Genomic DNA, 25,577 nt, shown 5'->3' with positions numbered 1-25,577 from the left:
TGTAAACTTCTAGTTTTCATAATTGGTAGCCTAGGTCATGTCCATAAGCTGGTTATGAGAGGCCTTCACATGGCTGGTCTCCCAAAGAGAAGGGCCAAGCAGTTAGTGAGATATTGTTCAATATCTACTATTATCAGCAGTCGCTCAATATGGAGGAGGAGCTGCTTTTTGTACCCATGAAGTGGATACTGACCGCTATCTTGCATTACAGTATAACTGTATATATCAACCTGCCATGTTATCATCCTGTGTGTTTCTTATGTGTATGCATTATTGTGGTTGCCGTCTGGGCACTCATGTAACTGACTGACTCCCAGCATTTGAATGCACTATTACTGTTTATGTCCTTTGCATACTTGTATTTATGTTGACATAAATAAACATTTCAAATGTGTGCGCGTGCGTGCGTGCGCGTGTGCGTGCGTGCGTGCGTGTGTTTGTGTGTGTGTGTGTGCGCGCGCGCGTGTGTGTGGAGTGGATTTCCGGTGTCCTCGGTCAGTTTGAGGAAGGCCCAGCCACAGCTCAGGTCTCCTCTCTCTCCTGTCGACTAAAAACACACACAGTTCATCACACACCAGCGCTTCTCATACACACACAAATCAGATGGACAAATTCAGCTTTTTTGGGTGCGCGCCTGTGTGTGTGTGTGTGTGTGTGTGTGTGTGTGTATGTGTGTGTGTGTGTGTGTGTGTGTGTGTGTGTGTGTGTGTGTGTGTAAGCCTTACATTCCGTATAAAGGTAACTCCCAGTTCAAAGAGGATTCCCAGGTCAGGAGAGTTAGAGCTGCAGCGCAGAAAACAGTCTCCGTCTAGGAGGGTGGGCAGGACACCAGTCATCTGGACACACACACACACACACACACACACACACACACACACACACACACACACACACACACACACACACACAAACACACACACACAAACACTTAAGTCTGCTTTCACTTATGGGACGGTCATGGCATGTACACTGTAGGAGGTATCATCAGTCAGATAAATGTGAAGTCATGAACAGGGCTGGGTATCGAACTTCCATACTTTTATGGCAGGGTTCCCCAAATAGTGGCCACAAATGTTTCGCTGGCAACCTTTGGTGCCAACATACTTCCATGCGTCTTTCGTAGATGAGATCAACACATTCAAACCGCAGCATGATACGTAGGGTTACTGTAAGCAGGGTTTTATATTGGGTTTGAGTGCAGTCTCTGTCACCTGAGGTAAAGAAAGAGAGCAGCGTGGACTGAGATGATGGTGTGGTCAACAGAAGTCTCTGTCACCTGAGGTAAAGAAAGAGAGCAGTGTGGACTGAGATGATGGTGTGGTCAACAGAAGTCTCTGTCACCTGAGGTAAAGGAAGAGAGCAGTGTGGACTGAGATGATCGTGTGATCAACAGAAGTCTCTGTCACCTGAGGTAAAGAAAGAGAGCAGTGTGGACTGAGATGATCGTGTGATCAACAGAAGTCTCTGTCACCTGAGGTAAAGGAAGAGAGCAGTGTGGACTGAGATGATGGTGTGGTCAACAGAAGTCTCTGTCACCTGAGGTAAAGGAAGAGAGCAGTGTGGACTGAGATGATGGTGTGGTCAACAGAAGGACTTCTGTTGCTAAACAGCTGCTGGCTTGAACATCCTCAAGTTTGGTAATACTTTGTACTTCAATGATTTTGGTTTTATTGCAGTGTGGGATTTTCTGTCGACGTCCAATTTGCCGATGCCTTCCTGCTCTCATGCCCGACTGCTGATACCGATGTATCCCACATCTTTTTATTTATTTATGTATTAATTTATTTTTTCTGCCTGATTTCGGGGAGCATCGGGTTTCTCCTGGTGCGGAATTGGCGCGTGTCGTGCCTGATTTTGTGTGAACCTAAGTTGTGCTTCAACTTAGGTTAAGTAAGTCATGCTGGCGTGCACACCCTCACACCGGGGATTACTGGCATCGAATAGCTAGTCAACCATGGAACATGTAGGCGTAATTGGGGCATCATTGTTCCGTCGTATCGGCAGGGATGTTTCCCTGTGCATCCCTATAATCATACATCAATGATTATTGTACTGTTATATACAGTAGAACTAACGTGGGGCGGGAGGGGAGGGCATTGGACGCCACATGGGTGGGAGGGAGGGAGGGAGGGATGAACTTATTTTGATTTATTTTGATTTGCTCCTAGGTGGGATTATATGATTCTTTGTGTCTGTCATTGCGATGTCTGTTGCTTTTCTTCTTTGAGGAAATAAAAAGATAACAAAGAAGAAGCATTTGTGTGGACTCCTGCCTCTTCATACCCTGGGAGAGAAGCTCCAGGTCTTGGGGCTCTTGGAGCTGTAGGTCGCCCTCACCGTGTGGATGTTACTCAACACCTGCAACACAAACACAGTCCCTTCAATATCAGACAGAACGTCCAAACAACATCAGCTAGAACTAGAATGACCGCACCACAGATATATGCCTCCGCCAAACAAGTGAGCACTTGGACTTTTGAGTCAAATGTGAAGAAATTCTGTCAAGGCGTTACTGAGATATGGCGTTAACGAGCTCGAAAATGTGACTAAAGAGCTCGAAAATGGCGTTTGTGAGTTCACAGTGACCTTGACCTTTGAGGACCAATATGTAATCAGTTCATCCTTGAGTCAAAGTGACGTTTGAGGCAAATGTGATGAAATTCATTCAAGGCCTTCCTGAGATATCGCGTTAACAAGCTCAAAAATGGCATTCGTGACAGAGACAGTGACCTTCAACTTCAACCTTTGACCACCAAAAGGTAATCAGTTCATCCTTGATTCAAAGTGGACGTTTGAGCCAAATTTGATGAAATTCCGTCAAGGCGTTCCTGAGATATCGTGTTAAGGAACATCGGAGGGACGTACGGACGGCAACCTGAAACCATAATGCCTCTGGCTCGGCTAACGCTGGCGGAGCCATAATAAAAATGTAGGCCTGCGACTAATGATTATTATCAATTAATTACTGTTTCAATTAATCGATTAATCATTTAGTCTACAAAATCTAAAAAAAAAGAAAAAAAGAACATCACAAAAGAGCCCAAAAGTGACTATTCAAATATCTTACTTAGACTGACCAAAATTATTCATTTTATAATATGAAAATCTTTTAATTTGTGAAGCTGTAACCAGGAAATGTTTGGTATTTTTACTTGATAAATGATTAAAAGAAGTAAGTAATTGATGATCAAAATTGTAATAAATTAATTTTCTGTCATTTGACAGCACTAATAGTAATAATAATTTGTATATTGCTATTAACTCAATCAGCAGTATCTATTCAGCGTAAACAGGTCAATGGGCCACTTCCAAAAGGACTAACCCAATGAGTGAGCTGGAGCACACGAAGTCACTTAAATAAATTTAATACAGGTACAAAAACTGACGTTTCGACGCGCACTGCGTCTTCTTCAGAGTCTTGACTCTGAAGAAGACGCAGTGCGCGTCGAAACGTCAGTTTTTGTACCTGTATTAAATTTATTTAAGTGACTTTGTGTGCTCCAGCTCACTCATTGGGTTAGTCCTTTTGGAAGTGGCCCATTGACCTGTTTACATTGTTTTGTCCTGTTCTGAGAGCACCGACCTCCCTCTGTGGAGGGGTTGAAGCGCAGGAGATTCCTTCTACAGTATCTATTCAGCCTAGGTGCAGCCCTACTAATGATTATTTTCATTAACGATTAATCTGTCGATTATTTTCTCGGCTACTTGATTAAGTCGATTGCTCGATAAACGTCACAAAACTGTGAAAAATGTTGATCACTAAAGCCCAAGATGACGTCCTCAAATGTCTTGTTTTGTCCTGACCAACAGTCCACAACCCAAAGATATTCAGTTTACTGTCATAGAAGACTAAAGACACCAGAGAATATTCACATTTAACCATTAATCGATTATGAAAATCGTTAGCGATTAATATTTGTCGATTGACAAATCGATTAATTTATTTTATTTTATTTAACCTTTATTTAGACAGGCGAGTCATTAAGAACAAATTCTTATTTACACTGACGGCCTGTGGGGTAAGGGAGAGGGGCTGCAAAAAGAGTCATGTTAAGGATAAAAAGGATAAAAACAGTGCATTATAAAACAGGGTATAAAACATAACAACAATCACATAGGATAGAGCCAAAACACAACATAACACAACACGGCACAACGTAGAACCAACACAACACAGCACAACGCAGCACAACACAACAAGACAAAACAATACAGGATAAACCAAACAAAACACAGCATGATGGGGGAAGGGGGTAGATGGAGGGAGGGGTAGAGAGGGAGGGAGGGGGGATGGGAAGAAGGGAGGAGGGAGGGAGGAAAGGAGAAGGGGAAAGGGGGTAGAGGGAGGGGGGAGAGAAGAAGGGAGGAGGAGGGGAGGAAAAGGGGAAGGGGGTAGAGGGAGGGGGGATGGGAAGAAGGGAGGGGGGAGGGAGGAAAAGGAGAGGGAAAGGGGGTAGAGGGAGGGAAGGGGTAAAGAGGGAGGGGGAGATAGGAAGAAGGGGGGGTAGGAAAAGAAGAAGGAGGAGGGGGTAGAGAGGGAGAGGGGGGGTAGTAAAGGGAGAAGGGGGAGGGGGGGTACTATGAGGGGGGGAAGCAGACACAGCGGTCAACAAAGAGCTGTTGGAGTTGCTGTTTGAAAATGGAAAGTGATGTCAGGGTTGCAAGTTTGAGGGTGCTCTGAAGAATATTCCAGTCGTATGCTGCTGCAAAACGGAAGGAGGTGCGGCCGAAGACAGTTCTATAAGCGGTTGAGCTGGGGATAGAAAGCTGGATGTACCCGCTTGATCTTGTGCTATAGGTGTTTGTTGCTATGTGGAGGAGAGATGAGAGGTAATGTGGTGTCTTGCCTAGTATGGACTTAAAAATAAAGTGGTGCCAATGGAGGGATCGTCGGGTTTTAAGGGAGGGCCAGTCTACCAGATTGTAGAGGTCACAATGGTGAGTCTGGAAGGGTGCATTGGTAGCGAAACGGATAGCTGAATGGTGAAGCGTGTCTAATTTTTTGAGGGCTGATGCTGAGGCTGTTCTATAAATGATATCGCCGTAATCCAGAATCGGAAGAATTGTCAACTTGACGAGGGTGTGTTTGGCCGGGTGAGTAAAGGAAGATTTATTGCGGAAGAGGAAAGCTAATCTTGCTTTGATTTTAGTATTTGGGTCACTGAAAAGCGATTTATAAATTAAATGAATTATTATTATGATGATGATGATGATTATTATTATGATTATGATGATTATTATTATGTCTAGCAGAATTCACACTTAAGCCCCACCTGAGTTCCATCGAAGGCACAGAGGCGAATGTGTCTGCTGAGGACCTGAACTCCAACACCAGGAGTGGGAATCCTCCTGCAGCTCCACAGGGTGAAACAAACACTCGTCCTGACCTGACGAGAACGAACCTACAGGAGAGGAGAGAGGAGAGGAGAAGGGAAGAGAGGAGAAGGGAAGGGAAGAGAGGAGAGGAGAAGGGAAGAGAGGAGAGGAGAAGGGAAGGGAAGAAAGGAGAGGAGAAGAGAGGAGAGGAGAGAGGAGGAGAGGAGAAGAGATGAGAAGGGGAGAGAGGAGAGGAGAGGAGAAGAGAGGAGAGGAGAAGAGCTCCGGAGAAGAGAGGAGAGGAGAGAGGAGGAGAAGGGAAGATAGGAGAGGAGAAGAGAAGAGAGGAGAGGAGAGAGGAGGAGAAGGGAAGAGAGGAGAGGAGAGAGGAGGAGAAGGGAAGATAGGAGAGGGGTGAGGAGAGTTGAGAGGAGGGGAGAGGAAAGGAGAGAAGAGGAAACAGAAGCATTAATTAATGACTAGAGGCTTTTAGCCTGGTAAAATGAACTCACATTACATTTCGTTCTACCAGACCGTCTGGCCTCAAGCCCTGGGAGGGCTTTCTGCAGAAACTGCAAAGCGTACGAGCCAATCAGCGACCAGCCTCGTAACCGGCCAATCAGGAACGCTGCTGGAAAAACAGTAATGGCTGCCTCCGTGCCTGTCCGCCTCGAGTAGTAATGTCAACATTCGTCGAGTTTAAGCAGCCATAAAGTGCAGTTATTGCTGAAATAGACTCAATAACAACAATTAAACAAGTACAGGAGTTTACATCAGCTGGGTTTCTCGGCGGAAAAGATGGTTTCCCCGTTCTCTGAAATGTGAGTTGACGTGACCGGCTGGTTTACCAGGCTAAGAGGCTTTTCCCTGGTCCATTAAAACACACAGACAAACAAATACTAATTATCTCAGGCTGATGACTAATAAGACTCTGAGACAGACGGCTGATACTTTGGGCTTTCCGATGTAGAGCGGACGTCTGCACCAACACTTCCACTTCCATCGTTGTTTCCAGTCTGACAATGTCTCAAATGCAGTTATCTGTTTAGAGAGATGAGCCACAATGACGTCTGGACCTAAAACACCTACAAAAAGTATCGATCAATCAACTCCAACTCAATTCTCTCAGAGGAAGTCTTGGTGCACCTGTGTTACTTCCTGCCTTTTAGACACAAAATGGCTGCTGTGAAAAAGGCCTATTCTCTCAGAGGAAGTCTTGGTTCGGACAACCGACATACCGGTCGTCTGGCCCAGACTCGTATTAGTCGTCAGACTGAGAGACTCTGAGGTACCCAGATTGCACACATACTGTACAGACAAACACACTCTCACCTTGCCAGTGTCTGGGTCCAGGAAGAGGTCTCTAAAGGAGAGCTGTGATTGGCTGAGCTCAGGCTGAAGGTAATGACTTCCTCTGTACGTCAGCCCTACAGAAGAAATGTTTATATCAGTTAGTAAAACAAAACAAATGATGGTCAAGGATCCCACTTGAACTTTTACTCATGCTTCTCTGCACCCACACCAAAGAGCACCTATTTCAGTGATTTGACCAAGGACCCACGCAGCGCTTCCTCATCCCTTCTCTCAATTAAAAATGGTCTTTTACAGCAAGGTTTATTTTGCACAAATTCATAAAAACAAGGCCAGGTCGAAACCTGGCATAGCCCCGGTGCATGGTATCGTCACGCATTTTTTCCAAAGGTGGGTTGTATCATTTTAGATAGTTATTGTCATGCTAATGCCTGTGCAAGTGGTCATTTTTCTGATCAGTTTGTTTTTAAGTACTTATTTGACATATAAAAAGGGATGATTGACAGCTGTGGCAGCCAGTCTCAAGCCGTCATCTACAGGCTACAGGCTCTTCACCTTATAGATCTGTTTTAGATCTGTTTGGGACTAAAGCACCTGGGGGTTTTCATCTTTTAAAGTAAAGATGTTTAAAAAACTATTGCTTGTTACATTTTCAGTGCTGTACCTTTTCTCTGTAAGAATTGTATTGAGCTTGAAATTAACGATATGATACATTATATTATATGAGCTATGAACGTGAACACAACACCATTCATATTATTGCATGTTTTTGTAGATTGTGTACATTGTGTAGATTACAATTATTATGCTTATTATTATTATTACTATGCTAAGGAAGGTAGGTGAAATCGCTGTCCGTTCTCAAGAGCTATTCAGTTGGTTCATGAAATCGCTGGGCTGCGTGCTGCTGCGTGCCCTCCAGTGTTGCTCCTGGCCAATCCCGGCGCCACAGGGCGTGGTTATTGCTTATCCTATGTGGGGTTAGAAATCACGCAACGCGCGTAGAGAAGACACTGCTTGGTAAAACAAAAGGAAGACACTGCTTGATCTGTCTACCAGACTGTATATCGATGGACCGCAATAAAAAGGACATTGTTTTGAGAAAGCTGCGCGAAGTTGGTTGGGGACTTAAGTAAGTTCAGAAAATAATGTGTTTTATTAGTTACTCCAGCTACGTTATCGTTTATTTTAATACACAATGGTTTTAATGGAAGCAGACTAGCATTAACCGCTTGTCTGTTTTGCCGGTTTTTGTCGGCTTCATATTACTCTAACCTAACAACCGATAACGATAGCTGGAATAACACAATAATAGACACATATTTTCAGAACTTACCAGGTTTTCCAACTACCTGCATATGCCAGGAAATGTGTTTTATAATGTTAACTCCCGGGTCTAACCATAACATGGGGCCTACACAAGTGTACACAACAACCAGCCAATAGCTAATCGCTAACGCGTTAGCGTTAGCTTACAGACACTGGAGGTTTTATTTTTGGTATTAAAGCAATAAACGTTTTTATATAGATATCTCAGGGAAGTGCTTTGACTGTGGGGATGTTCGTTCAATCTTCACAAGCTCCTCTCTTAGCTGTTGTAAGGATATACAGAGAAGAGACCAGGCAGGCTGGCTAACATTGTGTAAAACAGAAGGAACACACTGCTTTATCTGTCTACCAGACTGTATATCGATGGACCGCGTTAGCTAGCTAATTAGCCATGTTAGCTGCCTCAGTAGGTAACGTTAGCCTATAGAGTATTTATCTGACGTTTATGTTAGCTACTCCTCAAACCTGCGGGTGGAAATGGTTTATGCGATGCGATGTATGTTGAAGCAAGACAACGTTTTAATGTACCTTGAATTTGACAAATTACGACGGGTCGTGCTCACGCAGATCTAAGCCCTGGCCATCCTAGGCTCAACGCGAGACTCATCAGTCATTCGGATGAGTCTTGCATTGAGGCTATGGCCATCTGTATTTTTACAAACGCCGAAATATTCTCCTGCTTTATCACACACATGATTGTAAACACACAGGGACAGCTCCTCACAGCTCCTCTCTACTGTGCGTCTGGCATGCAGCAAGGGGGAGGGGCCGCGTAAGCTGCATTCTGCAAAGCGACCTGGGCACGTTGTTTTGGGGAAACAGCTGATACCGTGAGGAAGGTATGACGGCAAATCTTAGTGGGGTAGCGGTGCCCTCTAGTGGCCGGCCGCCATTTAGTCGCCTAAAACGGTGCATAATTAGTCTTGGCGACATGCGGGAACATAAGGCCCCTGGTGCATTACCAGCACCGGGGCCAAAAAGATTCTCATGTTGTAATAATAAAAAAAGAAATGCCTCTTAATGTGTTGTAATCTTTTCGCTGTGGTATCGAAAATGGTATCAAGTATCGATATTTTCTTGGGTATTGATATCGAAGTTGAAATTCTAGTATCGTGACAACGCTATATAACATCAACTACATTTGACCAGTTAACGGCATGCTGCTTGATAAAAAGAAAAAGAAAAAAGGCAGCAGATTCCACCTGCTAGTTTGTTCCAATGCAAATTGACTGCAGGCGCGCTTATTGTTTATTGTTTATTTCAGATCCCCATTAGTCACTGCCTCAGCAGCGACTATTCTTCCTGTGGTCAAACACATCAGTTACAGTACAATTAAAAAGTAAAAAAAAGTACAGCAATAAAGTACTCAATACACATACATACATACATCCACATCCATACATCCATCCATACATCCATCCATCCATCCACATACATACATACATACATACATACATACATACATACATACATCCACATACATACATACATACATACATACATACATACATACATACATACATACATACATACATCCACATACATACATACATACATACATACATACATACATACATACATACATACATTCATACATACATACATCCACATACATACATACATAGGCTACAGTGTATACATACATACATACACACACACACACACACACACACACACACACACACACACACACACACACACACACACACACACACACATATAACAAAAACAAAAGCAACAATTATCCTAGACGAGATGTTGCAACTCTTCTATTATATGGCTCTGGCGTTAGCTAATGATCACATGAGTGGGGAAAGGGTCAGTATCATCCATCTGCAGCACTGGAGCACCATCGCCCCGCCCACCGTGTACGTTCTCAGACCCGCTGGATGTGTACACGTACAGACCAGAGTACGTTTCTAGACTCCTTCAAAAATAAAAGCCTGGATATTTTTCTTTTTAAATCAGCTTTATGGAGGTATATGATATTCTATTATGCTTGTGTGCATTAGTCTTTTTGTTTGATAGCTCCCGGGGGACGGCTGGCTGTCTGTACCCCGGGAGCGGTGCTTAAGTGTGGGCCACTGGGCCAGCAAGGTCCAGCCAGTGGGTAACGTAGGTCCCTGGAGGACAAGGTCCTGACGGGCGGGGGTCTGTGTGTAGCCTGGGGAGGGGTGCTAATAGTGGGTATGCAGTTGGGCAGATTCATGGAAGGTGGGTGGGGTGAGGGGGCTGTCCTGGGCCTCAGAGGCCGACCATGGAGCTCATACTAGCGCGGTATGAACAGGATGGACGAGTTGCTAGCTAACGTTAGCTAGTAGCATAGCTAGCCGATTAACTAGCCAGATCAACCCCGGGAATGTGATCAATGTTGGGGGGAATTGTCTGTCAACATCGTCATGAATCATGCAAACATTCAATCATCCTAAAGACACTAATGCACACAAGCATAGAATATCATAATACCTACGCCGATTTGAAAAGAAAGATATCAAGTCTTTTATTTTTTTAAGGAGTAGGTCTGTGGTCTGTACGCGTACACTTCCGGTGGGAGAACGTACACGGTGGGCGGGGCGAGATGCAGATGGATGTATCTGGAAAGGGGGGGTTCACCGTGACGTAACGCTGAATCAAATCGGCGATTTTGGAGGCCCCAAAAAAAGGAGGTTTGAACCCCTAGAGGGCACTCTCACTGCCTGAAAATGACACAGTGTACCGTGTAGAATTCTAACAGTTTAGTCTCAAATGTAGAGATTTTACCTTCACACACCACCTCAAAAGCCATATACATTAGTTGAAAGCTGAAAAAAAATTGTTTAGGGGTTAGTGTGTGTGTGTGTGTGTGTGTGTGTGTGTGTGTGTACTAACCTTCCTCCACCAGCAGTTTATTAAGAGTTGATGGTCTGAATCCTGAAGGGATCGCCCCCATGGCAGAGAGCACATCGGTCGTATCAATCTGTCCATCACAATCACACACACACACACACACACACACACACACACACACACACACACACACACACACACACACACACACACACACACACACACACAGTGAAAACAATAAGAATTCTCAATGCAGTGCAGAACACTTGGTGCGTGGAGAGAGTCTCACCTCAGTCAGAGCCTTCCTGACAGTAGACCAGTTGGAATGGGAAGCAGTGCTGTTAGAGAGCAGAGAGGAATGGAAACACTGACATTATTCAGAGAAAGCATCATTAACACGTTGAGTGCCATGGACGAGATATCTCGGCTTACATGATCCAACCGTTAGGTGCCAAGGACGAGATATCTCGGCTTACATAAACATTTTTTTTTTTTGACGGTGGGACATCGATCAACCCCTTTTACGTCTCCCATAGCAGAATTGGAGGAAGAGAATGTGTATAATCTATTTTACCGACCAGCTAGGTGGCGACGGTGCCCTCCCGACAGAGATAAAGTCAACCAAAAGCAGCCGCCTCAGGCGGGTGCTTCCTCCATTCACAAGGAAATGGCTTGCCGATTTTACAGTCATCAGTCACCAGACTCGCCGCTCTCGGGCAGCGCCAGCAGCAGCACACGGGGGATTGCAAATTTGCATAATATATTATGCGTAAAACACACTTTGAAACGCCCGCAGAAAGGCCAGAATCGCACGCATTCCGAAAACCCAGAAACGAACGAGCCTCATTCTCATACACTCGCTGCCAGGGAGGGAGGCTGCTCAAACCCGCCTGCCAGGGAGCGAGGCTGCAGCGAGCTTGTGACAAACGCAGGCTGAAAGCCACTAGACACGCCCACGGAGGGAGGAGTTGAAGGAGAGGGCGTTCAGAACTATATTGTTTAGATGTCTGATCTCTCACTGATGCCAAAAATAAATCGTTAAAGTGACTGTTCTGCCTGTTTGATTGAATTTCACAAAACTGCGATTATCTCAGCTTCCACTCTCAGACAGCTGAAACCATGCTGTACTCAACGGCTAATATCTACATAACTACTAACTCTACAAACTAACTCTTTTAGACAGAGAAAGCACACATTCTATTAGTACTTTTGTGAACTTTGTGTTCACAAACTCCAAGCAGAAAAGAATCCTCGGCTCTTTTAAAATGAGCCAGAATCCTCAAAAAACGGCCTGGCAGAAGCTACCTACAGGATTGAAAAAAGGGCTGGCAGTCAATGTGTTAAAACACCATCATCATCAATTTCAATCTAAATTAATTCCGTCTTTTGATCACTTGTTGTCGTCGTCGTCGTTTTTGTTTTCTCCCCAGTTGTACTCGGCCAATTCCACCTGTCTAAGCTGTTCCCGTCGTTGCTGCAGCCCCTCTGCTGACCTGGGGCAAGTTGTAGTAGACTAGCACATGCTTCCTCTGATACATGTGCAGTCGCTAGCTGCTTCTTTTCACCGGATAGCGAGGCGTTTCACCGGCAGGATGTAGCCCGTGGAGGGATCATGCTATTCCACCCCAACGACCAAAGGAGGCGCTAGTGCAGCAACCAGGACACGTACCCATATCCGGCTTCCCACCCGCAGACACGGCCAATTGTGCATGTATGGGCATCCAACCAAGGCAACATCGGGCGCGAACCTGCGACCCTCGTGTTGGTGCTGTATTTTTTATAACTAATATAGTCCTGGGATCCTTTCATTTGACCGCATCACTCAGAATAATCTGAAGGACAAAACTGGTCTAAGAACCTCTGGAAACAACACAGTAAAACCAAATCTCAACAGATTCCAGTTTTTAAAACGGAGAACCTCACCTCCGTTTGTCTTGGTCCTCGGCCATGTCTTCACCATCCTGCTCCTCCTCTTCCTCGTCTGACCCCTCATCATCATTATCATCATCATCTTCATCTTCATCATCGTTGACACCAGAACCACTCTGAAATGTTTTGGTACAGTGAGCGGTTTTAATCATCTAGCGGTTCACAACCTTTTCCCACTCATGGCCCACTTGAAAATCTCAAAAATGTTCTCAGCCCACATTCAACTGTAAACACAGGGCTCGACGTTAACTTTTAAAAGTGGTTGCCGGAGGGGCAACCTGGCAAGAGCTTTTGGTTGCCCGAATAAAAATATGGTTGCCCAAATAAAAATATGGTTGCCATTTTTAGTCGCCTTATATTTTGAGTAATTAAGATACTATGCAGTCATAAGCCGGCTTAATAATGACGATGTGACAGAAAAGTAAGTATAATAGTCTATAGTATATATAGGCCTATTCAGTGCACGCAGCGGGTGTAGTAGTAGTAATAATGATAATAATAATAATAATAATACATTTGTGGAATTTCATTCACAAATTCAAGGTTCAGTAACACCCTTAACAGTCACTGTGGGATTGAAAGACACCTTTTGAAATGTGTCTCTCTGGTGTTAGAAGACCACCATATTGACTGAATGTTTCTGTATTAGAAGAATAACTAACTGAATGTTTCTGTGTTAGAAGAATAATGCCATATTAACTGAATGTCTCTCTGTTAGAACAACACCATAATGTAGGCCAGTGGTTCCCAAATGGTGTGCCTACTAGGCACACTGGTGGCTTAGGACAAGTCCAGGTGTGCCTTGGGATTTTGCATTATTGCAATTGCAAATTGTAAAACTATACAAAAAGTGGGTGTGTTGCTGCTTTGATGTAGTAATTTTGCAAAGTTTCAAATTAATTCCTAGAGTAATATATTTTGTCAAATTTTATTTGACATTAGTAAATAAAAAACATTTAGAGTGATAAGAGTAATAGAGGCTATTTTGCACAGATAGACTTAGGCTATATAGGTGTGCCTTGAGATTTTGTAGTGCCATTTGGTGTGCCTTGGACACGAAAAGTTTGGAAACCACTGATGTAGGCTATCTCTATGTATCTCTTAATACAATATTTCTCTTTACACTCTTTACAAATTAAATGTACATTGCAATCTTCACTACATCCTGTGATATCAGTCATTGTTTGAGACAGGTTATTTATTTTGTTGTGAAACATTAGTCACTCAAAGGCCACACGCGCGTGGTTTACCGACGGCTCCTGAAGGCGTCATGTGCAGGACTGAGAGGATGCAGCTGCAAGTGTTTGTCTGCTCTCAACTCCGTGAATCTCGCTTTAATCTTCATAACAGCGGGTGGCGGCTCATTACCCGCTGTACACAACATGCACTAGTTCTGCAGAAGCACTCGCGGGTCTCTCCTCCTTTTACAGACTCTCTCACCGCTGTTTACATGCTTTTCAGACTAGAACTAGCTAACACGCTAGTTATACTTAGCTTAGCTGTTAGCTATAGCTCTCTCCCTCTCAGTAAGATGTAAGGCTTGCCTGTGGATTTCTACAAGGCCTTCTGGGACATTATCGGCCAGGACTTTTACAGCGCGGTGTGTGAATGCGTTCGGGCTGGGGAGCTGCTGCTGAGCTGCCGACGTGCAGTTCTGGCTCTCCTGCCCAAGAAGGGGCACTTGTGCACGCTAAAAAACTGGAGGCCCGTGGCACTGCTCACCGCGGACTATAAGGTGGTGGTCAAATGCCTCGCGAACAGACTGAACTTGTGCATTGCGTCTGTGGTACACCAGGACCAATCGTACGGTGTCCCTGGGCGCTCGATGTCGGACAATCTGTGTCTAATAAGGGACATGCTGGATTTATCTCATCATTGCAACCTGGACTTTGGGCTTATCTCCCTAGACCAGGAGAAAGCTTTTGACAGAGTTGACCATGGGTATCTGTTTAAAGTGCTGCAGAGTTTTGGTTTTGGGCCACATTTTTGTGCAATGGTAAAAATGTTGTATAATAATGTTTCATGTCTTGTCAAGGTGGGTGGGGGCCTCAGCAGGCCGGTGCAGGTAGGTAGGGGTATTCGCCAGGGCTGCCCACTTTCAGGCCAGCTCTATACTTTGGCCATAGAGCCTCTGCTCTGTCTGTTAAGGAGAAGGCTGCAGGGAGTCTGTGCACCTCAGCTAGGGTTTAGCCTACCGGTCTGTCTCTCAGCCTATGCTGACGACCTGACCGTGCTGGTCAGGGATGGGCAGGACACTAGCGCAGTGGAGGACTGTCTCCGTATTTATCAGAGGGCTTCTTCTGCCAGGGTTAACTGGGGTAAGAGTGAGGCTCTGCAGTGTGGGCGGTGGGAGGGGGGGGGGTGCCTCCACCACTAACTGGGGGCCTGCAGTGGAGTCACACAGGTGTGAAACTGTTGGGGGTGTACCTGGGCTCGGAGGGGTATGTAGCACAGAACTGTGAGGGGAGGCTACAGGCTATCGATGCCAGACTTGCTAAATGGAAGTGGTTATTGCCTTTTATGTCCTACAGGGGTAGGGTGCTGGTTATCAATAACTTGGTAGCGTCCTCCCTGTGGCATAAGCTGGCTGTGCTCAATCCCCCTGGAGGCCTACTGGCCGAAATCCAGAGGAAGCTTGTGGATCTTTTCTGGTCGGGCCATCACTGGTTGAGGGCCGCTGTTCTCTACCTGCCTGTCCAGGAGGGGGGACAAGGGCTGATACATCTGGAGAGCAGAGTGGCAGCCTTTCGGCTCCAGGTGGCACAAAGACTGCTGTACCATGCTGGTGTCTGTTGGGGAGAACCGGCGCGTGCGCTGCTGCGGAAGGCTGGTGGTCTAGGTCTGGACCGCCAGTTATTCCTGATGGAGCATGACGGTCTGGACACAGCGGGGCTCTCAGGATTCTACACTTCTGTTCTGAGAGCCTGGAGACTGCTGAGGCCTACACGAGGGGGAGGTGTAGTGCCGGGGCCATGGCTGTGGGAGGAGCCCATCTTCCACAACCCTTTGCTGCCACTGGGGTCTACATGCTCTGCCACGCTGAGACACCGCTTCATGGCCGGGGGAATAACCAAGCTGGGCCACCTATGGTCTCCGGGGGGAGGGGGGTGGAAATCCCCCCATGAGCTGGCACAGCAGGCAGGGGTGACCTCCCTGAGACTGGTAGAGGGCTTCTTGAGGGAGGTCCTGAGGAACTTGCCGGACAATGTGCGGGACTGCCTCAATGTGCCACAGGGGGACGGGACTCCAGCGTTTCCGGAACTGGAAATAGCTGCTGAGGATGGGGGTTGGCAGGATGCGGCTGGGAGGCTGCTGTGCTTCTCCACTCCGAGCCTGGGGAGGTTCAGACAGGCAGGCAGCAAGGCTCTGTATGCAGCCTGTGTTAAGGTGAAGAACCTGGGGGCCTTACAGGATGTCAGGGAGCATCAGTGGGAGGAGGTGATAGAGGACCAGAGCCCTGTAAAGTTTAGGTGGAGAGTGCTCTACAAGCTTCCTCTCCCTAAAAGGTCTGGCGATTTACAGTGGAGGGTGCTTCATGGCGCCCTGGCGACCAATAGGTTTCTAGCCCGGTTTACTCCAGGGGTCGGCAGTGAATGTGCTTTCTGTAATGCCAATGAAACTGTAGTACATGTTTTTCATGAATGCCGCCGTTTGGTACATGTTTTTACTGTTTTGAATGGTTTGTGTGTGAAGCTGGGTGAGGTTTTCAGTGTCGAAGTTTTCATTTTGGGGCCTGTGTATGCATTTAGAAGGAAACAGGTGTGTACTTTGATGAACTTCCTGTTTGGGCAGGCTAAGCTAGCCATTTGGCTAACACGTAGGAACAAGGTGAGAGGTGCTGGGCCCACTGATCCTGTGGCTATGGTCAGGGGGATGATCACAGCTCGCCTCAGGATTGAGTACATGTACTATGAAATGAATAATGATGTGGAGGCTTTCATCAGTGTTTGGGGGCTGAGGGGGGCAGTCTGCACTGTGGGGGAGGAGGGGCTGGTCATTTGTATTTGAGTGTGAGTAGCCGGTGTGGTTTTGTTAACCTGGCTTTCTGTGCATATGTGGGGTTTTGTTGGCATGGTTTTTTAATCCCTGCTCTGTGTGTGTGTGTGTGTGTGTGTGTGTGTGTGTGTGTGTGTGTGTGTGTGTGTGTGTGTGTGTGTGTGTGTGTGTGTGTGTGTGTGTGTGTGTGCCTGTGGGTGGCGAGGCTTTTTTTGAGTTTGTTTAGGTTTTGGCTGTGTTAGGTCGCTCTGTTTTTAAAGTTAAGTTGACTGTTCATTAAAGGAACATCAAAAGTCTCAGTAAGATGTTCATGTTCGTTACGCCCCTAACATTCATGTATATTTGCTGGAGGGGGAGAAATCTCCCGCTAGTGTTGATGTCCAGTGTGATGGCAGAGACACTGGGAAATGTGCGTTTGTTGCGTCGCGTGTAACGTTAATTAGAGAGGAATCCCGTGGCAGAGACACTGGGAAATGTGCGTTTGTTGCGTCGCGTGTAACGTTAATTAGACGAGGAATCCTGTGGCAGAGACACTGGGAAATGTGCGTTTGTTGCGTCGCGTGTAACGTTAATTAGACAAGGAATCCCGTTAATCACCTGTCCAAGTCAGTACTCCTTATACACACCGCACGTGCAGCATGCATCAAGTAGGTTCCGACTGGTAATTAGTAACATCGGTCCGATTGTAACAGCAATAAAATATCACATATATGTCACTCACAACAAGTATTAAAACATATTTATTTGGTGTATATTTTGCTGTTTGTTGCTGTACATATTTTGTTGCATGTTAAAACGTGGTTGCCCCTGGGGCAACCAAAGGCCAAGAAATGGTTGCCCAATTTTTTTTTGGGTTGCCCGGGGCAACCGGGCAGCCGTTAATGTCGAGCCCTGAAACAGTATGGAGGCCAAATAATGTGATGTGTGAGTGTGAAGCAGGACAAACTGTCAAGGTGGATTTTGGAATTTTGTAGATGTTAAATGGATGACACACCTATAAATGTTTTACTGGAGGCCAAATTTGCTGGCTGTGTGATGACTATAAGTGACTGGGCAGTGTAATAGTATGACTATAAGTGACTGGGCAGTGTAATAGTATGACTATAAGTGACTGGAAAGTGTAATAGTATGACTAGAAGTGACTGGGCAGTGTAATAGTATGACTACAAGTGACTGGGCACTGTAATAGTATGACTATAAGTGACTGGAAAGTGTAATAGTATGACTACAAGTGACTGGGCAGTGTAATAGTATGACTAGAAGTGACTGGGCAGTGTAATAGTATGACTACAAGTGACTGGGCAGTGTAATCATATGACTATAAGTGACTGGGCAGTGTATTAGTATGACTAGAAGTGACTGGGCAGTGTAATAGTATGACTAGAAGTGACTGGGCAGTGTAATAGTATGACTATAAGTGACTGGGCAGTGTAATAGTATGACTAGAAGTGACTGGGCAGTGTAATAGTATGACTAGAAGTGACTGGGCAGTGGAGAAGAGGGCAGTGACAGCTGGAGGAGTGAAAATCAATGAAATAAACTGGTGTCATCAGTGTCATCTTGAGACACAAAATGGCTGGTTGACTGGTTGTGTACCTTCAGGTAGGTTTTAGGGACGACTCCTCTGTTGCCTTTAGTGTCCTGCGCCAGCCACCATCCATCTTCCGTCTTCCTGATGATCCTCAGCAACGCGCCCCTCTGAAACACAGGGCAACAAACCAGTTTGCGTGACTTCTCCCGCATTATAACTTACAAATCTGCAGGAATTGACAAAAATATGCACGATTCTCGCAATCCTGGGCCAAATTTTAAGTCCCGGGAAGCAGCACTTCGCGGAAGCTTCGAGCAGGAGCCTTGCCATTCACACCAGAAGCACTCTCTCTTCCTCAACGCTTCGCTCGGCGCTGCCCTCCCCCTGCTCACAACTTGCATTGACTTCGTGCCTGGCAGCTCGGGTGCAGCGCGCTTGAAAAATAGAACAGAAGCTGAAACTATCGCTGCAGCCCGCGTGCTGGTGTGATCGGTCTCGCCTCTTCACAAGGACGCTGAAATGAAACTGCCTCCACGCTGCGTAGCTTCAGCATTGCTTCAGCATAGCTTCGGCGTATGGTGTGTCCGGGCCCTGCAAGTCAAAGTTGCTCCTTTGACTTGCAGAATGCACAACTGTTCTATTCTAATCACTTAACTTTCTGCATTTCTCCTGCTTATTTATGAACCGTGTTACATTGAGAAATTCCATCAGCCTGTTTGATGGACAGGAAAGCTTTCAGAATGAATATCTGACTTGTATAAATGGATTACCAACCTTTTTTGATTTGTGATGCCACATTGACGTCACAAAAATCTAGGGACCCCAGAATTTCAGTACATTGGTAATATCATAAGTATCATCATCAGTGACATCATCAATTGGGGTCGTGACCCCAAGGTTGGGAACCACTGGTCTAGGGGCTGATCTTCACCACACACCAAACAGTGGCTGAAAATAAAGGTGTGTAGTTGCCTTGCGTGAGTCCTATCAGCCCAGAGCCATAGAGATATAAGAGTTGTGTCATCTCCATTCACTCCAATGGACCAGTTGATTTGTTGTATTTGTTTGACCTCGCCATAGTTCCTGGAAGTAAGTTTCTGGATTAAGCAGCAGTGTAGAGTTGCAGCAGAATGGGCCGTTTGTGAGGTACTTTGAAAGGGTTTAAAGACGTTTAAAGAATCTAATTGTATATTATCAGCTTTATTTGATGCATTCAAGCGTACTTCCTGGAACTGTTCCCCCACACACACTAATAGCTATGTATCAACTGTGAACTCTCTCTTTAGTTCACTCACTCTGTATCAGCCTAGATTTCAGAATGATTCTACTAGGACTAGAACTGTGGAAACACTGTTTGAAGGGCGTGAGCGCCCTCTGCTGTTTGAAGTCAAGATGATGGACAACATTTTTAAGACCAAATAAAAAGGCCAAGATGAAAGAAAATGTCCTCCGTTCAATTGATCAAGTGAGAAACTTTAGGACAGCACGGCGGCAGCTAGACTAGACATACATGCTCCAATGTCAGCTTGATGAGGGGGTCCAGGGGAGTCCCCAGCAAAATGAGTCAATGGTGTGAATTCACTAGAATTTCAATGAGTAGAAGTTAGCCCAAGGAGAGAATGTAGTGCATATACTTGGTCATAGCTTTCACTCGCTCCTGTTATCTCCCCATCGACATTACATTAAATTATAGAATATTATAATATTATATTATATTATATTATATTATATTATATTATATTATATTATATTATATGATATTATATCATATCATATCATATCATATCATATTATATTTAAGCAATATATCACGAGAGCAAGTGTGTTGTGGAGAATATATCTCGCTGGTAAGCTGTTATCCCACGAGGCCGCAGGCCGAGTGGGATAACAGCTTATCAGCGAGATATATTCCACAACACCATGCAGCTCGAGTGCTATATTGCTTTTATAAAACGGTTTCCAAGTATAATAATATAATAATAATAATACTATAAGTCCGACTGGCATTTTATTCTGATAGAGTCAGTTGAAACACTTCTGTAAGGCGGGACCTCTAGCAAGAAGATAGACGTGCGGGTGATTTGATTGGATCGTTCTGGAGACTGAAGTCGACATTGGCCAATCCTGGCGCTTGCTGAGAGCTTTTCCAAAGCCCGACACCAGAGCCGTATGCCGACCAAGTAACGTTACGTCTTATTTAGAAATGCGGGGTTAAGAGTGAGGGCGCGCGAGAGAGGGGTTAAGACATTAGCCCGCGTCTATTCTTGTACAAATCATCATTTTCTGCGAAGTATTAGTAAAGTTATAAGCGAAGATCGATTCACAAGGATCTGAAAGTTGTCTCCGCCATTTTGTTTTTGAGGTACTTTTAGTAAGAGAGTTGCGCCATCATGCGTCCATAATGACGACTAGTGACCCTCCATACAGCAGATCAGGAGAAAGCTGTTTGGCCCGAGCGCAGCGCTGCCTTTTAGTAAGAGAGTTGCCATGGCAACCAATAACCCATGGCCATGGGTTATTGAACTCGGTTACTGGAATTATACAATGGCTGTGAACCAATCAGATTGCTTGATTTGAGAGAGCCGGTTTATAATATATTATATTATATTATATTATATTATATTATATTATATCATATTATATTATATTATATTATATTATATTATATTATATTATATTATATCACATTATATTACATTACATTACATTACATTATATTATGATATATGATATGATATGTTCTGATATGATATGATATTATTATATTATATTATATTACATTATATTATATCATATTATATCATATTGTATCATATTGTATCATATTATATCATATTATATTATATTATATTATAATCATATTATATTCCATTATATTACATTATATTATATTATATTATATTACTTTTTCGGGGAGCTGCACGCCGGCAGGTTCGCCAGCTGCAGCGTGACAGCTTGACACCCGACCATGAGTTCCGCTTAACAAATAAGCAATTTATTTTGCAGTCATGCAAACAGATTGAAGAGTGCCTTTTTGTCTCTTTTATTTATTTTTTACAGAAAACCTCTTTTTCATGATTATTCGAGAAGATGGAAAAACAATTGTTAGACCTGGTTATAAGAAGCCATTTTATAGAAATAGTGAAAGGGGCCTTAGTAGTAAAAGATTAGCGAGATGGTAACACTTTATTTGGATTGTCCGGCACCTACACAGAGTCTGCGATGTGCGATAACATTGTTCAATATAGCGATGACGATACGACTTGCGATAAATAAACAGATATTAAAGCATGCATATTAGCTATACAGTTCCTATGTCTTTCTGCTTTAATAATGCTAATATAGACCCCAAACATAGCCTATGCCCACTGAATAAAGAAATGAAATACACACTGACTCTAGCTGAAACTACACACAGCGTGTTTGGGCTTTGGCAGAGGGGCGGAGCGCACTGTTGCAAGGGAAAGGTGTACGCTGGATTTACAACACAAGACAAAATGATCCGATGCTGAGTGGGAATGCAAGACGCGTGTAAATAAAACCACTTTTGTTATTCATTGCGTTTCAGGCAGTCTTTGCGATGTGTTTATTGCGCATGTTCATATTGTGATGACGATGAAAATACAATTAATTGTGCAGCCCTAGTTGAGATTCAACAATTCAACAAGCTGTTTGTCTTAGATGTTGTATGAAAAGCTTTTTAGTTTACATTTAACAAACAGATTCTGTTGCTTAGACCCAGGAGGTGACTGCTCACTAACTGTGACAGAGCTGGATGTGAAAACAACGCTAAGGAGGGTGAACATCAGGAAGGCTGCTGGCCCAGACGGCATTCCAGGCAGAGTGCTGAGAGCCTGCGCAGACCAGCTAGCACCAATCCTCACCTTCATATTCAATCTATCCTTGGCCAGCTCTATCGTCCCCTCCTGCTTCAAAAAGTCTACCATCATCCCCGTTCCAAAGAAAAAGAACCCTGCCTGCCTAAACGACTACCGCCCCATCGCTTTAACATCTATAGTGATGAAGTGTTTTGAGAAGCTCATCAAAAATCTCATCCAAGCATCACTACCCAGCAACCTTGACCCCATGCAGTTTGCATATCGCCCAAACAGGAGCACAGATGATGCCATCTCTCACGTACTCCACACCACCCTCTCCCACCTGGACATCGGTAAGGGGAACTATGCACGCCTGCTGTTTATTGACTACAGCTCGGCGTTCAACACCATAGACCCCCACATTCTGGACGGTAAGCTCAGGAGCCTGGGACTGAGCCCTTCACTCCGCTCCTGGATACTGAACTTTCTGACAGACAGACCGCAGGTGGTGAAGATTGGAAACCGCACATCCAGCATGCGCACCCTCAGCATCGGTGCCCCTCAGGGCTGTGTGCTCAGCTCTTTCCTCTTCCCTCTCTACACACATGACTGCACAGCCACCCACAGCTCCAACGTCATAGTGAAATTTGCTGATGACACAGTGGTGGTGGGGCTGATCGAGAACAACAACGAGACGGCCTACCGAAGTGAGGTGGAGAGGCTGACATCATGGTGTAAGAACAACAACCTGGACATGAATGTCACCAAAACAAAAGAAATGCTGGTCGATTTCAGAAGGAAGGGGCAGAGAGCACAGCACATGCCGCTGGAGATAAATGGGTCCACGGTGGAGTTCGTGAGCAGTTACAAGTACCTTGGTGTGCACATCTCAGCAGACATGACCTGGTCCACAAACACCATCGCGGTAGTGAAGAAAGCGAGGCAGCGCCTGTACCATCTTAGGCGGCTGAGGAAGTTTAAAATCTCTTCAGCGCTGCAAAAGTCCTTCTACACCGCCACGATTGAGTCTGTGCTGTCAGGATGCATCACTACATGGTTTGGTAACTGCTCCTCCCAGAACAAGAAGGCACTGCACAGGGTGGTGAGGTGTGCGGAGCGCATCACTGGATCTGCTCTGCCTTCGCTCGAGGACATCTACACCAGGAGGTGTAGCACCAGAGCCAAGAGGATCATCAAGGACGGTTTGCACCCCCACCATGCCATCTTCCAGTGGCTTCCGTCTGGCAAGCGTCTCTGCTGCCTCAAAACAAGGACTGAGCGGCTGAGGAAGAGCTTCCTCCCACAAGCCATACAGAGCCTGAACTCCAAGTAGTTTTATCTGAACTTTATTCAGACTCCTTTTGCACTACATATAAAGACATTGCACTTTATGGACAAGCACAGTTTGCACTACAACTTAAATGTCCCTTAAATGCACTTTAACTGTCTTTCATGTGGTTCTAACTTTTTTTTAACCCTTTAACTTTTTTTTAACCTTTTATCATGTTTATTTCTGTATTCTATTTTTTTCTACTGTACAGCAAAGTCATGGGCCGAGGCTTTTAAATTTCATTGTAGCTTGCTGCATATGACAATAAAGTTTCCTTGATCCTTGATCCTTGATCCTTGATCCTTGATTCCTGTTCCACACACCTGCACCTAGTGTAACATGTATGCCCCTGTGTTACCTCCAGTTTGTCGGGCGTACATACAGGCACAATTGACCGTGTCTGCGGGTGGGAAGCCGGATTCAGGATATGAGTCCTGGTCGCTGCACTAGTGCCTCCTCTGGTCGGTTCGGGGAGCCTATTCCGGGAGGAGAATAACGTAATCCTCCCACGCGCTACGTCCTGCTGGTGAAACTCCTCCTTGCTGTCAGCTACAAAGAAGCAGCTGGTGACTCTGCACATGTATTGGAGGACACATTATGCTACTTTACAACTCAGCAGAGGTGGAGGAGCAACGACCAGGACAGCCTAGCAGGGGATTGACCAAGTACAATTGGGGGGAAATAGGGAGGAACAAAACGGGGGAATATAATGACAATATTGCGACTTGTTGATGTAACGACGTCACACAGTTACGCTGCGTCTGTTACGCAGACAGTTACGCTGCGTAACAGTGTGACAGTATGCACACTGCACAGCAACAACAAGCATGGCTTGTTGAAAGCGGCTCTGTGGGGGAGGAGTTAACTCCAAAAAGGGGAGTGGATTCAGTAGTGTGGAAGTGGTTTGGTTACAAAAGAACCTGTACAACAAACCACGGTGATACTTAAAGCATATTTGAACATTTGAAGGCAAACTGTTACGTTACGTTTCTGCTGACATATTCACCTTATGTAGCCACGACCATTTGACCCGGTTGTGTGGTCGTGTGACGACTTCCGGCAAAAAAAAGAAAGAAAAAGAAAATGGCTGGCTGCTCCAATATCATCTAACTCTGAATTAACTAATAATTTAGCCAATTGCATGTAACATACCAAATAAAAGCAAACGGCAATGTCTAAGAATGCAATGCCATGTAACTGGCTCGTTAATTCTCGCATTCCAGGGAATTACGTTAACGTCTGCGGGTCTTATAGACGTAAGTGGCTCGAGCTGCGCTCGGAGGAGAGAAAACCATCTTAAGCTTTCTTTGTTGGAGTCCAGGTATGTTTTACAAGAAAGTGCTCGTCATTGTCGATGATAACGTTATCTGACCTGGCTAACAGTGGATACTCCGCTTACTTGCTGTGTACCGAGCTCAAAGTAGTAGGCTACGTTCTTTGTTTTACCCCCTGCACTGTCCGCTACAAGAACAACTCTCTTATTTGACGTTCTTTTATATTTCGCGCCGTGACCACCTGAAGTGTTAACACGACCCGGAAGAATTTGGCCCACCCCCGCGTCTGAACATAAGCTGAATACAACACACTTATTTTGTTGCATGTTCTTGAAACTAATAATAACATATTTTGTCATATCGTCAAGAATATGGTTATGGCAGAAATAGCCTGAAATACGGTGATATTATTTCAGGGCCATATGGCCCACCCCTACCGTGCAGCAGCGCTGGGTCCTGGAGGTGAAAGCTCCAGAGAGAGGCTGTGGAGATGCTCCATGAGGCCCTGCAGTCGTCTCTCCTCCTCCTGCTTCCTCTGCTTGTAGTTCCCCACCGGAGCCGGCTCATCGGCCTGACGGCAACACAGACAGCAGGTTATTGTTTCAGTTTAGGTTAAGAGTCAGCTTTGATCAGACACAACACAATATAGTAGGGTTACATCAAACTGTCTGGAAAAGACCAAAGAAAACAGGTCATATTAGTTGTTTGTCATTTTTGTGATGCAGAACTTGAGGCTTATTCTACTGCTGAACTCTTTACAGCTTATTTAGGCTTAAAGGAGAACTTCTGGGCATCCTGGTGGCTCACCTGGTAGAACGCGCACCACAAAGGCTGTTCTTCACGTGTCCGACCCGGGTTCAAATCCAACCCGTGGTCGTTTGCCACATGTCATCCTCTCTCTCTCCCCACCTTTCCTG

The 25,577-nt window shown here is 45.1% G+C and overlaps 1 protein-coding gene across 1 annotated transcript in view; it reads right to left on the bottom strand.

The window, feature by feature from the left end:
• LOC310771059 (nephrocystin-1-like) overlaps positions 1-12,731 on the bottom strand; it is a gene marked incomplete at both ends in the record, with an annotated part of 52,173 nt that extends 39,442 nt beyond the window's left edge. Inside the window, 8 exons of the mRNA XM_083663739.1 lie at positions 465-547; positions 726-836; positions 2,284-2,358; positions 5,274-5,402; positions 6,649-6,743; positions 10,825-10,912; positions 11,072-11,120; positions 12,706-12,731. Coding sequence (XP_083519865.1) covers positions 465-547; positions 726-836; positions 2,284-2,358; positions 5,274-5,402; positions 6,649-6,743; positions 10,825-10,912; positions 11,072-11,120; positions 12,706-12,731 — 656 coding nt within the window. The remainder of the gene's footprint in view (positions 1-464; positions 548-725; positions 837-2,283; positions 2,359-5,273; positions 5,403-6,648; positions 6,744-10,824; positions 10,913-11,071; positions 11,121-12,705) is intronic.
• Positions 12,732-25,577: the final 12,846 nt, after the last annotated feature.

Source organism: Poromitra crassiceps (assembly GCF_964638095.1).
Source record: "Poromitra crassiceps genome assembly, contig: HAP1_SCAFFOLD_324, whole genome shotgun sequence".
Taxonomy (NCBI): Eukaryota; Metazoa; Chordata; class Actinopteri; order Beryciformes; family Melamphaidae; genus Poromitra; species Poromitra crassiceps.
Note: the sequence above shows the minus strand (reverse complement) of the source record. Positions and strands in the feature narration are given on the sequence as shown.